Genomic DNA, 14845 nt, shown 5'->3' with positions numbered 1-14845 from the left:
AGTCTGATAACAACTCTCTGTTCTCAGAGGATACCCCATTCATCTGAGTGTTAGTCTGATAACAACTCTCTGTTCTCAGAGGATACCCCATTCATCTGAGTGGTAGTCTGATATCTCTCTGTCCTCAGAGGATACCCCATTCATCTGAGTGGTAGTCTGATATCTCTCTGTCCTCAGAGGATACCCCATTCATCTGAGTGGTAGTCTGATATCTCTCTGTCCTCAGAGGATACCCCATTCATCTGAGTGGTAGTCTGATATCTCTCTGTCCTCAGAGGATACCCCATTCATCTGAGTGGTAGTCTGATATCTCTCTGTCCTCAGAGGATACCCCATCCATCTGAAGTTCCTGAAGTGTGTTGAGTTCCCCTCGCCTCTTTTCCAAATAATAAAAGTGATCTGCTGTTTTCTTCTTTTTGCCCTTTTCACGCCATTGTTTCCTGGACGGCTTTCCTGGACGGCTTTCCTGAAGGCTCCTCTAGCCTTGTAAAATCATTCAATTTAGCTTCCTCATTAAGATCAAGATGCTCAATTTTAATTTATTTATCCTTTATTTAACTAGGCAAGTCAGTTAAGAACACATTCTTATTTTCAATGACGGCCTAGGAACAGTGGGTTAACTGCCTTGTTCAGGGGCAGAACGACAGATTTTTACCTTGTCAGCTCGGGGATTTGATTTAGAAACCTTTGCGGTTACTGGTCCAACGCGCTAACCACTAGGCTACGCCACCCCAGTATCAACAACACAGTGAGCTACTGCTCTGATGCTGTTCTCTGTCTCCATAGCGACGACGCAGCCATGCCTCTCCGGGCCAACGGAACTCACCGGAACCAGGCTGAAGGTACGTGCAACGCTTCTCATTGGTCCTTCTGCTAACCGTTACTAGGTGGCTGTCAACCAATCCCCTTTCACATTGCCTCAGTCTGACCTCTAACCCCTGACCCCCAGGGTTAAACGAGGACCCCCAGTGTGGCCTCCCCTCCCCGCCTCCCCTCTCCCCTCTGGACTCCCCCCTCAGCATGGCTGACATCAGCCTGGACACCACCGGAGAACTCACTGTAGAGGACGTCAGGGACTTCCTCACGTAAGATATTACAATAACACGTCATTTAACAGACGTTCTTATCCAGAGACGTAGTTACATTAACATGTTAGTCATTTAACAGACGTTCTTATCCAGAGACTCAGTTACAATAACACGTCATTTAACAGACGTTCTTATCCAGAGACTCAGTTATATTAACATGTTAGTCATTTAACAGGATCATCCTTGACTAAGGCCTGGTCTGTCTCTAGTGTTATAACAGCATCATCGTTGACTAAGGCTTGGTCTGTCTCTAGTGTTATAACAGCATCATCCTTGACTAAGGCCTGGTCTGTCTCTAGTGTCATAACATCCTTGACTAAGGCTTGGTCTGTCTCTAGTGTTATAACAGCATCATCCTTGACTAAGGCCTGGTCTGTCTCTAGTGTTATAACAGCATCATCCTTGACTAAGGCTTGGTCTGTCTCTAGTGTTATAACAGCATCATAACATCCTTGACTAAGGCTTGGTCTGTCTCTAGTGTTATAACCGGATCATCCTTGACTAAGGCTTGGTCTGTCTCTAGTGTTATAACCGGATCATCCTTGACTAAGGCTTGGTCTGTCTCTAGTGTTATAACAGGATCATCCTTGACTAAGGCTTGGTCTGTCTCTAGTGTTATAACAGGATCATCCTTGACTAAGGCTTGGTCTGTCTCTAGTGTTATAAAAGCATCATCCTTGACTAAGGCTTGGTCTGTCTCTAGTGTTATAACAGCATCATAACATCCTTGACTAAGGCTTGGTCTGTCTCTAGTGTTATAATAGGATCATCCTTGACTAAGGCTTGGTCTGTCTCTAGTGTTATAACAGCATCATCCTTGACTAAGGCCTGGTCTGTCTCTAGTGTTATAACAGGATCATCCTTGACTAAGGACTGGTCTGTCTCTAGTGTTATAACAGCATCATAACATCCTTGACTAAGGCTTGGTCTGTCTCTAGTGTTATAACAGCATCATAACATCCTTGACTAAGGCCTGGTCTGTCTCTAGTGTTATAACAGCATCATCCTTGACTAAGGCTTGGTCTGTCTCTAGTGTTATAACATCATCATCCTTGACTAAGGCTTGGTCTGTCTCTAGTGTTATAACATCATCATCCTTGACTAAGGCTTGGTCTGTCTCTAGTGTTATAACAGCATCATAACATCCTTGACTAAGGCCTGGTCTGTCTCTAGTGTTATAACAGCATCATAACATCCTTGACTAAGGCCTGGTCTGTCTCTAGTGTTATAACAGCATCATAACATCCTTGACTAAGGCCTGGTCTGTCTCTAGTGTTATAACAGCATCATCCTTGACTAAGGCTTGGTCTGTCTCTAGTGTTATAACATCATCATCGTTGACTAAGGCTTGGTCTGTCTCTAGTGTTATAACAGCATCATCCTTGACTAGGGCTTGGTCTGTCTCTAGTGTTATAACCGGATCATCCTTGACTAAGGCCTGGTCTGTCTCTAGTGTTATTACAGGATCATCCTTGACTAGGGCCTGGTCTGTCTCTAGTGTTATAACAGCATCATAACATCCTTGACTAAGGCCTGGTCTGTCTCTAGTGTTATAACAGCATCATAACATCCTTGACTAAAGCCTGGTCTGTCTCTAGTGTTATAACATCCCTGACTAAGGCCTGGTCTGTCTCTAGTGTTATAACAGCATCATCCTTGACTAAGGCCTGGTCTGTCTCTAGTGTGGATGTAATCACGGCCACCTGGTGAGGTTAGCATAGGGCTAAATGTGCCAGGTTATGTAATGGGAACAGCTAGCATAGGGCTAAATGTGGCAGGTTATGTAATGGGAACAGCTAGCGTAGGGCTAAATGTGCCAGGTTATGTAATGGGAACAGCTAGCGTAGGGCTAAATGTGCCAGGTTATGTAATGGGAACAGCTAGCGTAGGGCTAAATGTGCCTGGTTATGTAATGGGAACAGCTAGCGTAGGGCTAAATGTGCCTGGTTATGTAATGAGAACAGCTAGCATAGGGCTAAATGTGCCTGGTTATGTAATGGGAACAGCTAGCGAAGGGCTAAATGTGCCTGGTTATGTAATGGGAACAGCTAGCATAGGGCTAAATGTGCCAGGTTATGTTATGGGAACAGCTAGCATAGGGCTAAATGTGCCTATTTATGTAATGGGAACAGCTAGCATAGGGCTAAATGTGCCAGGTTATGTAATGGGAACAGCTAGCATGTAGCCTTTGATCACATGCGTCTGTGTCAATGATTTTAATTGGCTGATGCTTAAACATAAACCTTTTCTAATATTCGTAAGTATGGACCCCTGGGTTCTTGGGAAATGGGCAGGGACACACTCAGACGCGTTAGCACAAATACATGGTCATTTTATTCACGTGTGTGTGTGTGTGTGTGTGTGTGTGTGTGTAGTTCCGTGGACGAGGTAGAGAATAACTTGAGGAACATCACAGAGGAGGACGGATGCTCTCTAGGAGTCCTGATCACCTGACCAGGTAACGACACACTATACACGTTATACACACACACCCACACGTTATTTATACACACACATTATACCCCCCTACCCCAGGGTTCTCCTCGTTATACCCCATTACCCCAGGGTTCTCCTCATTATACCCAGGGTTCTCCTCATTATACCCCCCTACCCCAGGGTTCTCCTCATTATACCCCCCTACCCCAGGGTTCTCCTCATTATACCCAGGGTTCTCCTCATTATACCCCCTACCCCAGGGTTCTCCTCTTTATACCCCCCTACCCCAGGGTTCTCCTCATTATACCCCCTACCCTAGGGTTCTCCTCATTATACCCCCCTACCCCAGGGTTCTCCTCATTATACCCCCTACCCTAGGGTTCTCCTCATTATACCCCCCTACCCCAGGGTTCTCCTCATTATACCCCCTACCCCAGGGTTCTCCTCATTATACCCCCCTACCCCAGGGTTCTCCTCATTATACCCCCCTACCCCAGGGTTCTCCTCATTATACCCAGGGTTCTCCTCATTATACCCCCCTACCCCAGGGTTCTCCTCATTATACCCCCCTACCCCAGGGTTCTCCTCATTATACCCCCCTACCCCAGGGTTCTCATCATTATACCCCCTACCCCAGGGTTCTCCTCATTATACCCCCCTACCCCAGGGTTCTCCTCATTATACCCCCTACCCCAGGGTTCTCCTCTTTATACCCCCCTACCCCAGGGTTCTCCTCATTATACCCAGGGTTCTCCTCATTATACCCCCACTGTAATTATGTTCCGGCCCCCTGACCATCAGCTCTCCTCTCCCCCCTCTCTTGCTCTCCTCTCTCCCCCCTCTCTTGCTCTCCTCTCTCCCCTCTCTCTTGCTCTCCTCTCTCCCCCCTCTCTAGCTCTCCTCTCTCCCCCCTCTCTAGCTCTCCTCTCTCCCCTCTCTCTAGCTCTCCTCTCTCCACCCTCTCTAGCTCTCCTCTCTCCCACATTTCTAGCTCTCCTCTCTCCCCCCTCTCTAGCTCTCCTCTCTCCCCCCTCTCTAGCTCTCCTCTCTCCCCTCTCTCTAGCTCTCCTCTCTCCCCTCTCTCTAGCTCTCCTCTCTCCCCTCTCTCTTGCTCTCCTCTCTCCCCTCTCTCTTGCTCTCCTCTCTCCCCCCTCTCTAGCTCTCCTCTCTCCCCTCTCTCTAGCTCTCCTCTTTCCCCTCTCTCTTGCTCTCCTCTCTCCCCTCTCTCTAGCTCTCCTCTCTCCCCCCTCTCTAGCTCTCCCCCTCTCTTGCTCTCCTCTCTCCCCCCTCTCTAGCTCTCCTCTCTCCCCCCTCTCTAGCTCTCCCCTCTCTCTTGCTCGCCTCTCTCCCCTCTCTCTTGCTCTCCTCTCTCCCCTCTCTCTAGCTCTCCTCTCTCCCCCCTCTCTAGCTCTCCCCTCTCTCTAGCTCTCCTCTCTCCCCTCTCTCTAGCTCTCCTCTCTCCCCCCTCTCTAGCTCTCCTCTCTCTCTAGCTCTCCTCTCGCCCCCCTCTCTAGCTCTCCTCTCTCCCCTCTCTCTTGCTCTCCTCTCTCCCCTCTCTCTTGCTCTCCTCTCTCCCCCCTCTCTAGCTCTCCTCTCTCCCCCCTCTCTAGCTCTCCTCTCTAGCTCTCCTCTCTAGCTCTCTTCTCTCTTCCTTAAATATCTAGTCTGTTGCCCTCTGGTGGACACATCATGTGACCATTCCATTTTGATCCCAGAGATGCTAGAAGGCCAAGTGTGATGTCTGTCTGTCCACCAGGTCTGTCTGTGTTGAGGAGTGAAACCTGCTCTGTTCCAGACCTACTATAGATGTCTGTCTGTGTTGAGGAGTGAAACCTGTTCTGTTCCAGACCTACTATAGATGTCTGTCTGTCCTTCCAACAGGTCTGTCTGTGTTGAGGAGTGAAACCTGCTCTGTTCTAGACATACTATAGATGTCTGTCTGTCCTTCCAACAGGTCTGTCTGTGTTGAGTGAAACCTGCTTTGTTCCAGACCTACTATAGATGTCTGTCTGTCTGTCCACCAGGTCTGCTGTGTTGAGGAGTGAAACATGCTCTGTTCCAGACCTACTATAGATGTCTGTCTGTCTGTCTGTCCACCAGGTCTGTCTGTGTTGAGGAGTGAAACCTGCTCTGTTCCAGACCTACTATAGATGTCTGTCTGTCTGTCCACCAGGTCTGCTGTGTTGTGGGAGGATCTGGACTACAGACAGACATCATGGGATGCTACCTGCCACTCCTCCTCCTCTCCCCCCCCCCCCCCATCACGGCCTTCCAGTCCTGGGGTTGTTGGACTGACCATGTGACCACTTCGGCTACTGAGGAAAGGACTGAAGAACGTCATGATGAACTGTTATCTAACCACTAACACACTACACCTAGTCAACACGTTGGGATGGACCTCCTCTTCATCCCTCCTCTATCCCTTTATCCCTCCCTCCATCCCTCCTCTATCCCTACTTCATCTCTCATCCCTACAACTGTGAACTTAATGTTGAGTAGAGAGATGCCTAACACAGTGAAGTAAACAATATTACCTTTCCCCAGTATTACATGTCATGGAGGGATGAAGGTATAACTTAATGTTGAGTAGAGAGATGCCTAACACAGTGTTACCTTTCCCCAGTATTACATGTTATTAACATGAAGGAACTAACCACCAAGGCTTTTCTATTGATGATGTTGCTATAGATACACTATGTTTTCTATACGTCTGATAAATGCTATTTTATATTCTAGGTAGTCTGGAGCGCTAAGCTAACGGTCTGTCTAGAGCTAACGGTTAGCTAACGGTCTGTCTAGAGCTAACAGTTAGCTAACTGTCTGTCTAGAGCTAACGGTTAGCTAACTGTCTGTCTAGAGCTAACGGTTAGCTAACTGTCGGCCAACTGTCTGTCTAGAGCTAACGGTTAGCTAACGGTCTGTCTAGAGCTAACGGTTAGTTAACTGCTACCTGTCAAGAGCTGTCTAGAGCCAACTGTCTGTCTAGAGCTAACAGTTAGCTAACTGTCTGTCTAGAGCTAACGGTTAGCTAACGGTCTGTCTAGAGCTAACGGTTAGCTAACGGTCTGTCTAGAGCTAACAGTTAGCTAACTGTCTGTCTAGAGCTAACGGTTAGCTAACTGTCTGTCTAGAGCTAGCGGTTAGCTAACGGTCTGTCTAGAGCTAACGGTTAGCTAACTGTCTGTCTAGAGCTAACGGTTAGCTAACGGTCTGTCTAGAGCTAACTGTCTGTCTAGAGCTAACGGTTAGCTAACGGTCTGTCTAGAGCTAACGGTTAGCCAACTGTCTGTCTAGAGCTAACGGTTAGCCAACTGTCTGTCTAGAGCTAACGGTTAGCTAACTGTCTGTCTAGAGCTAACGGTTAGCTAACGGTCTGTCTAGAGCTAACGGTTAGTTAACTGCTACCTGTCAAGAGCTGTCTAGAGCCAACTGTCTGTCCAGAGCTAACAGTTAGCTAACTGTCTGTCTAGAGCTAACGGTTAGCTAACGGTCTGTCTAGAGCTAACGGTCTGTCTAGAGCTAACGGTTAGCCAACTGTCTGTCTAGAGCTAACGGTTAGCTAACTGTCTGTCTAGAGCTAACGGTTAGCTAACTGTCTGTCTAGAGCTAACGGTTAGCTAACTGTCTGTCTAGAGCTAACGGTTAGCTAACTGTCTGTCTAGAGCTAACGGTTAGCTAACTGTCTGTCTAGAGCTAACGGTTAGCTAACGGTCTGTCTAGAGCTAACGGTCTGTCTAGAGCTAATGGTTAGCTAACTGTCTAGAGCTAACGGTTAGCTAACTGTCTGTCTAGAGCTAACGGTCTGTCTAGAGCTAACGGTTAGTTAACTGCTACCTGTCAAGAGCTGTCTAAAGCCAACTGTCTGTAGAGCTAACAGTTAGCTAACTGTCTGTCTAGGGCTAACGGTTAGCTAACTGCTACCTGTCAAGAGCTGTCTAGAGCCAACTGTCTGTCTAGAGCTAACGGTTAGCTAACTGTCTGTCTAGAGCTAACGGTTAGTTAACTGCTACCTGTCAAGGGCTAACGGTTAGCTAACTGCTACCTGTCAAGAGCTAACGGTTAGCTAACTGTCTGTCTAGAGCTAACGGTTAGCTAACGGTCTGTCTAGAGCTAACGGTTAGTTAACTGCTACCTGTCAAGAGCTGTCTAGAGCCAACTGTCTGTCCAGAGCTAACAGTTAGCTAACTGTCTGTCTAGAGCTAACGGTTAGCTAACGGTCTGTCTAGAGCTAACGGTCTGTCTAGAGCTAACGGTTAGCCAACTGTCTGTCTAGAGCTAACGGTTAGCTAACTGTCTGTCTAGAGCTAACGGTTAGCTAACTGTCTGTCTAGAGCTAACGGTTAGCTAACTGTCTGTCTAGAGCTAACGGTTAGCTAACTGTCTGTCTAGAGCTAACGGTTAGCTAACTGTCTGTCTAGAGCTAACGGTTAGCTAACGGTCTGTCTAGAGCTAACGGTCTGTCTAGAGCTAATGGTTAGCTGTCTGTCTAGAGCTAATGGTTAGCTAACTGTCTAGAGCTAACGGTTAGCTAACTGTCTGTCTAGAGCTAACGGTCTGTCTAGAGCTAACGGTTAGTTAACTGCTACCTGTCAAGAGCTGTCTAAAGCCAACTGTCTGTAGAGCTAACAGTTAGCTAACTGTCTGTCTAGGGCTAACGGTTAGCTAACTGCTACCTGTCAAGAGCTGTCTAGAGCCAACTGTCTGTCTAGAGCTAACGGTTAGCTAACTGTCTGTCTAGAGCTAACGGTTAGTTAACTGCTACCTGTCAAGGGCTAACGGTTAGCTAACTGCTACCTGTCAAGAGCTAACGGTTAGCTAACTGCTACCTGTCGAGCTGTCTAGAGCCAACTGTCTGTCTAGGACTAACGGTTGGCTAAATGCTATCTGTCAAGAGCTAACGGTTAGTTAACTGTCTGTCTAGAGCTAACTGTCGGCTAAATGTATTGTTTTAATAATGGAAGGAATTCAGGCCGGCTGAATCTCAATAGTCTGAAGATGCTTCCTCTCGTCTCCTCACCTCTCCTTCGTCTGCGCAGGAAAACGGTATAAAGAATATATGATGAGGGAATTCGGTTTCAGGTGACCAGGTCTTTCAGATCAGAAGGAGGAGAAGACGAGCTACTTTAGACTGTTGGGACGCTGTCTGGGTGAAGCAGTGTGTTCTGGGTAACAGAGGAGGACCCTATCACAAGTCAACAATTATTTTAACCTTTTTAAAAAACTTTTACAGTGTAAAATATCTTTAGGTTGGGACCCAGAGGAGACGAGACGGGTTCTACCAAACGATCAGAGAACGTAGAACCTGTCACCATAGTTAACGCTAAGCAGTATAATGTGGTTGGGTCAGGGGACCTCTGTGTTAAAGGGACCTCATTAAGGACTGTAGCAGAGCAGAGAGGAGGGTCTGTCTCCGCCTGCCTCACTCACTAACCACTCGTAGCCATGGGAACCAGGACCAGAGTCTCTGTTTTCTGTAGAGTTCTGATCCTCTAGTGGTGCTGAAGGAGAATGTTAATAAAGTATTTACTCCTAAACACCTGTCTGTCTGGTGGCTTCATGTCTGTCTGTCTCTCTCTCTCGTGGCTTCATGTCTGTCTGGACCTCCTGTCTAACGACGGGCCATTCTGGGATGTTAGATGGTTCCTCATCCTGACCGTAGTCTACAGGCCAGGAGAAACTGGGATGTTAGATGGTTCCTCACCCTGATGTTAGATGGTTCCTCATCCTGACCGTAGTCTACAGGCCAGGAGCAACTGGGATGTTAGATGGTTCCTCATCCTGACCGTAGTCTACAGGAGAAACTGGGATGTTAGATGGTTCCTCACCCTGACCGTAGTCTACAGGCCAGGAGCAACTGGGATGTTAGATGGTTCCTCACCCTGACCGTAGTCTACAGGCCAGGAGAAACTGGGATGTTAGATGGTTCCTCACCCTGATGTTAGATGGTTCCTCATCCTGACCGTAGTCTACAGGCCAGGAGATACTGGGATGTTAGATGGTTCCTCACCCTGATGTTAGATGGTTCCTCATCCTGACCGTAGTCTACAGGCCAGGAGAAACTGGGATGTTAGATGGTTCCTCACCCTGACCGTAGTCTACAGGAGAAACTGGGATGTTAGATGGTTCCTCATCCTGACCGTAGTCTACAGGAGAAACTGGGATGTTAGATGGTTCCTCATCCTGACCGTAGTCTACAGGCCAGGAGAACCTGGGATGTTAGATGGTTCCTCATCCTGACCGTAGTCTACAGGCCAGGAGAAACTGGGATGTTAGATGGTTCCTCACCCTGACCGTAGTCTACAGGAGAAACTGGGATGTCAGATGGTTCCTCATCCTGACCGTAGTCTACAGGAGAAACTGGGATGTCAGATGGTTCCTCACCCTGACCGTAGTCTACAGACCAGGAGAAACTGGGATGTTAGATGGTTCCTCACCCTGACCATAGTCTACAGGAGAAACTGGGATGTTAGATGGTTCCTCATCCTGACCGTAGTCTACAGGAGAAACTGGGTTTGTTTTTCTATAAAAAACAACCACTTTTTTTTAGTGATGTCAAAACAAATAATGAATGAATTAGAGTTGATTAATAATAATAAATAATTAGTTGATTCAATTGTATTTAATTATTTAGTTTGACTTCAAGGTGATTTGCCCTTTTTAAACGGCAGCGTCCAGCTCTAGGAAGAGTCTTGGTGGTTCCAATCTTCTTCTATTTCAGAATGATGGAGGCCACTGGGTTCTTGTGGACTTTCAATGCTGCAGAAATGTTTTGGTACCCTTCCCCAGATCTGTGCCTCGACACAATCCTGTCTCGGAGCTCTACAGACAATTCCTTCAACCCCATGGCTTGGTTTTTGCTCTGACGTGCACTGTCAACTGTGGGACCTTATATAGACAGGTGTGTGCCTTTTACAAATCAAGTCCAACCAATTGAATTTACCACATGTGGACTCCAATCAAGTTGTAGAAACATCTCAAGGATGATCCATGGAAACAGGAAGCACCTGAGATCAATTTGGAGTCTCGTAGCAAAAGGGTCTGAATACTTATTGTACCAGTCTACAGTTTGGACACTACTCACACTAGTTTGGCTACTAATTTCAGGGTTTCAAAGTTCTTGACATTTTCCGTATTGACTGACCTTTATGTCTTAAAGTAATGATGGACTGTCATTGCTTATTTGAGATCTTCTTGCCATAATATGGACTTGGTCTTTTACCAAATAGGGCTGTCTTCCGTATACCCCCCCCCCCCCCCAACCTTGTCACAACACAACGGATTGGCTCAAACAAATTAAGAGACAGGGTTGATTTTAACAAGGCACACCTGTTAATTGACGTGACTAGCATTCCAGGTGACAACCTCATGAAGCTGGTTGAGAGAATGCCAAGAGTGTGCAAAGCTGTCGAAGCAAAGGGCGGCTACTTTGAAGAATTTTAAATATATATTTTTTGGTTACTGCATGATTCCATGTGTGTTATTCCATAGTTGTGATGTCTTCACTATTATTCTACAATGTAGAACAGAGTCAAAATAAAGACCCGTGGAAGAGTCACTTGGCTGGTGCTGTATATAAATAAGGCATTTGTCAAAACATTTCTCAAAACCTGTTTCTCTTTGTCATTATTGGGTATAGAATTTTATTTTATTTATTTAACCAGGTAGGCTTGTTGAGAACAAGTTCTCATTTACAACTGCGACCTGGCCAAGATAAAGCATAGCAATTCGACACAAACAATACAGAGTTACACATAGAAATAAACAAAACAGTAGAACAAAAGAAAACAACGTCTATATACAGTGAGTGCAAATGAGGTAAGTTAAATAAATAGGCCATGGTGGCGAAGTAATTACAATATAGCAATTAAACACTGGAATGGTAGATTGCCGATTAACATTTTAAAAAATCTATTTTAGAACAAGGCTGTAATGTAACAAAATGCGGCTCCCGAGTGGCGCGAGACACTGCATCTCAGTGCAAGAGGCGCCACTGCAGTACCTGGTTCGAATCCAAGCTGCATCACATCTGGCCGTGATTGGGAGTCCATAAGGCGGCGCACAATTGGCCCAGCGTCGTCAGGGTTTGGCCGTCATCGTAAACAAGAATGTTTTTACTTACTTGATAATATCTGTTGGAAAAAAAGTTTGGATGTTGCTACACACATAACCTACTTGTAAACAAAATTAAGGAAGTTTCCTTTAAAATTATTCATAAATATTATCCTGCCAACCACTATATGAAGAAGTTGAAGGAAAACATCAACTCAAATTGCTCCTTTTGTAATGACCACCCAGAAACAGTGTTGCATCTTTTTGGGCACTGTATTCATGTAAGAAAACTGTGGCAAGACATCAGTAGGTTTATAATTGAACACATTTATGAAGATTTTACACTATTGTGGAGAGATGTACTGTTTGGATTCTTTACATACAATAGAAATAAGCGGAATAATTTGTCATTCATTTCATTATTCTTTTGGCCAAATTTCATATACACACATGTAAATTTACAAACAGAAAACCACATTTTCGTACCCTACAAAAATAAATTGAACTGTATTTTAAGACAGTTAAATGCTCTACTAACAAAAAAGCTGTTAGAATTGTAAGTATATAAGGTCCTTGTGTAATTGTAATGTGATATTGTACCCCCCCAGCCCCGCCCCTAGCTCGATTGTCCATTGTTTGTAATCTATGTATGCTTGTGTTCCCTCATGTGCTTTATGTATTGATTTGAAATTAATAAAAATAAAAAACTGTGCAGGGGTCCTGTTAATTCAGAGTTGGCTTTAGCCTGGGAACTGCTAGGTTTTCCTGTTACGGAGAGATTAAAGCGTCGCAAACAGACAAGACACCGTGTGGAACCGAACGAACCACTTTACGACACATGGACCTGTTTGACGACACGGCCAACTATTGCGCCATGCGTCGGGTTCAAATGGTTACGTCTGCGCGCCAGAAGAATGTAGTTATCTACATCTGTTAATGATCCTCAGCAACAACCACACGGCCGTGACGGCGTTTACAGGGGAATCACATTAAGCCATGGAATGATGTCTATACCAGCAGCCTTTCTATAACGCATGGGTCAGAGTAACGTGTTATAATTATTTCATGAATTACAGGTATATATAGATCTGTTCAAGTGCATCATTGCTCTCTGCTCAGTTTGGCAGCTGCTCACGTGGGAGTTGCCGGTATACTTCACGGTTTTATCGTTTTTTCTGCAGTTTTGTTGAAGCTCATTCCGCAACACACGACGCAACGCTGTCCGTTACCGACTTGTTATTCCCACTCGCCGCTGTCATCAAACTAACCACAAGTTCGCATCAAATGGACTCAGAGTTTCTCTCTCTTTCATACAAACGTATGAGGAGGATCCAGAGTGTCTCTCTTTCATACAAACGTATGAGGAGGATCCAGAGTTTCTCTCTCTTTCATACAAACGTATGAGGAGCGCCCAGAGTTTCTCTCTCTTTCATACAAACGTATGAGGAGGATCCAGAGTTTCTCTCTCTTTCATACAAACGTATGAGGAGCGCCCAGAGTTTCTCTCTCTTTCATACAAACGTATGAGGAGGATCCAGAGTTTCTCTCTCTTTCATACAAACGTATGAGGAGCGTCCAGAGTTTCTCTCTCTTTCATACAAACGTATGAGGAGGATCCAGAGTTTCTCTCTCTTTCATACAAACGTATGAGGAGCGCCCAGAGTTTCTCTCTCTTTCATACAAACGTATGAGGAGGATCCAGAGTTTCTCTCTCTTTCATACAAACGTATGAGGAGCGCCCAGAGTTTCTCTCTCTTTCATACAAACGTATGAGGAGGATCCAGAGTTTCTCTCTCTTTCATACAAACGTATGAGGAGCGTCCAGAGTTTCTCTCTCTTTCATACAAACGTATGAGGAGGATCCAGAGTTTCTCTCTCTTTCATACAAACGTATGAGGAGCGCCCAGAGTTTCTCTCTCTTTCATACAAACGTATGAGGAGGATCCAGAGTTTCTCTCTCTTTCATACAAACGTATGAGGAGCGCCCAGAGTTTCTCTCTCTTTCATACAAACGTATGAGGAGGATCCAGAGTTTCTCTCTCTTTCATACAAACGTATGAGGAGCGTCCAGAGTTTCTCTCTCTTTCATACAAACGTATGAGGAGGATCCAGAGTTTCTCTCTCTTTCATACAAACGTATGAGGAGCGCCCAGAGTTTCTCTCTCTTTCATACAAACGTATGAGGAGGATCCAGAGTTTCTCTCTCTTTCATACAAACGTATGAGGAGGATCCAGAGTTTCTCTCTCTTTCATACAAACGTATGAGGAGCACCCAGAGTTTCTCTCTCTTTCATACAAACGTATGAGGAGCGTCCAGAGTTTCTCTCTCTTTCATACAAACGTATGAGGAGCGCCCAGAGTTTCTCTCTTTCATACAAACGTATGAGGAGGATCCAGAGTTTCTCTCTCTTTCATACAAACGTATGAGGAGCGTCCAGAAAGTGTTTTGTGTGTGGAAGTGCTTAGTAATGAGTCTCTGATAACAAACACATTTAATAAAACGACACGTCCTGATCAAACATCCACATCATGATGGTAAACCCAGAGAGTTATTTCAGAACAGGACAGAATGATTCAGGGAACTGGGCTTCGACTTTGGACCAGTCAGTCAACTAGCAAGACATTGTTGTCATTTTCTAACGGGTGATGATCAGCAGAAATAAGGGACTAACTAACTAACTCTCTCAGTAGATGTGACTTCCTCTTTCTAACAAATCCCCTGGTCTTGTACACAGATAATATCTAACATTCACCAAAGCCAGCTACTGGTAGTTCAACCCTTAGTAACAGAACAGATGGAATATGATCAGGCCTAATGTACATCTGACTGTAGAAATGACTGTTGAAAACTAGTCTAGGTTGGAACTGTTGCTGTTAAAATACAATAATAATTGTTATTCTGAACTGGAATAAACTGATTGAAGCAAGATGCTTTTTGAGGCAAACAGGAAGTGGTCTCCTGACTGAGAACCCACTCACACAGTTCTGGGTTGTTCATCTACAAACAGGAAGTAGTCTCCTGACTGAGAACCCACTCACACAGTTCTGGGTTGTTCATCTACAAACAGGAAGTAGTCTCCTGACTGAGAACCCACTCACACAGTTCTGGGTTGTTCATCAGGAAGTGGTCTCCTGCCTGACTGAGAACCCACCTCACACAGTTCTGGGTTGTTTGTCTACAACAGGAAGTAGTCTCCTGACTGAGAACACAGTTCTGGGTTGTTCATCAGGAAGTGGTTTCCTGCCTGACTGAGAACCCACCTCACACAGTT

General features: G+C 45.5%; 1 protein-coding gene across 1 annotated transcript in view; it reads left to right on the top strand.

Annotated features, from left to right (window-relative positions):
* Positions 1 to 6645, top strand: part of llgl1 (LLGL scribble cell polarity complex component 1) — a 129797-nt gene extending 123152 nt beyond the window's left edge. The window contains exons 21-24 of the mRNA XM_090197965.1: positions 787 to 842; positions 950 to 1085; positions 3464 to 3546; positions 5698 to 6645. Of these exons, the coding sequence (XP_090054091.1) occupies positions 787 to 842; positions 950 to 1085; positions 3464 to 3542 (271 nt within the window). The 3' untranslated portion in view covers positions 3543 to 3546; positions 5698 to 6645. The remainder of the gene's footprint in view (positions 1 to 786; positions 843 to 949; positions 1086 to 3463; positions 3547 to 5697) is intronic.
* Positions 6646 to 14845: the final 8200 nt, after the last annotated feature.

Source organism: Oncorhynchus mykiss, chromosome 13 (assembly GCF_057628025.1).
Source record: "Oncorhynchus mykiss isolate SJ-2025 chromosome 13, ASM5762802v1, whole genome shotgun sequence".
NCBI lineage: Eukaryota > Metazoa > Chordata > Actinopteri > Salmoniformes > Salmonidae > Oncorhynchus > Oncorhynchus mykiss.
The sequence above is the reverse complement of the archived record's forward strand: the minus strand, read 5'-3'. Positions and strand labels throughout refer to the sequence as shown.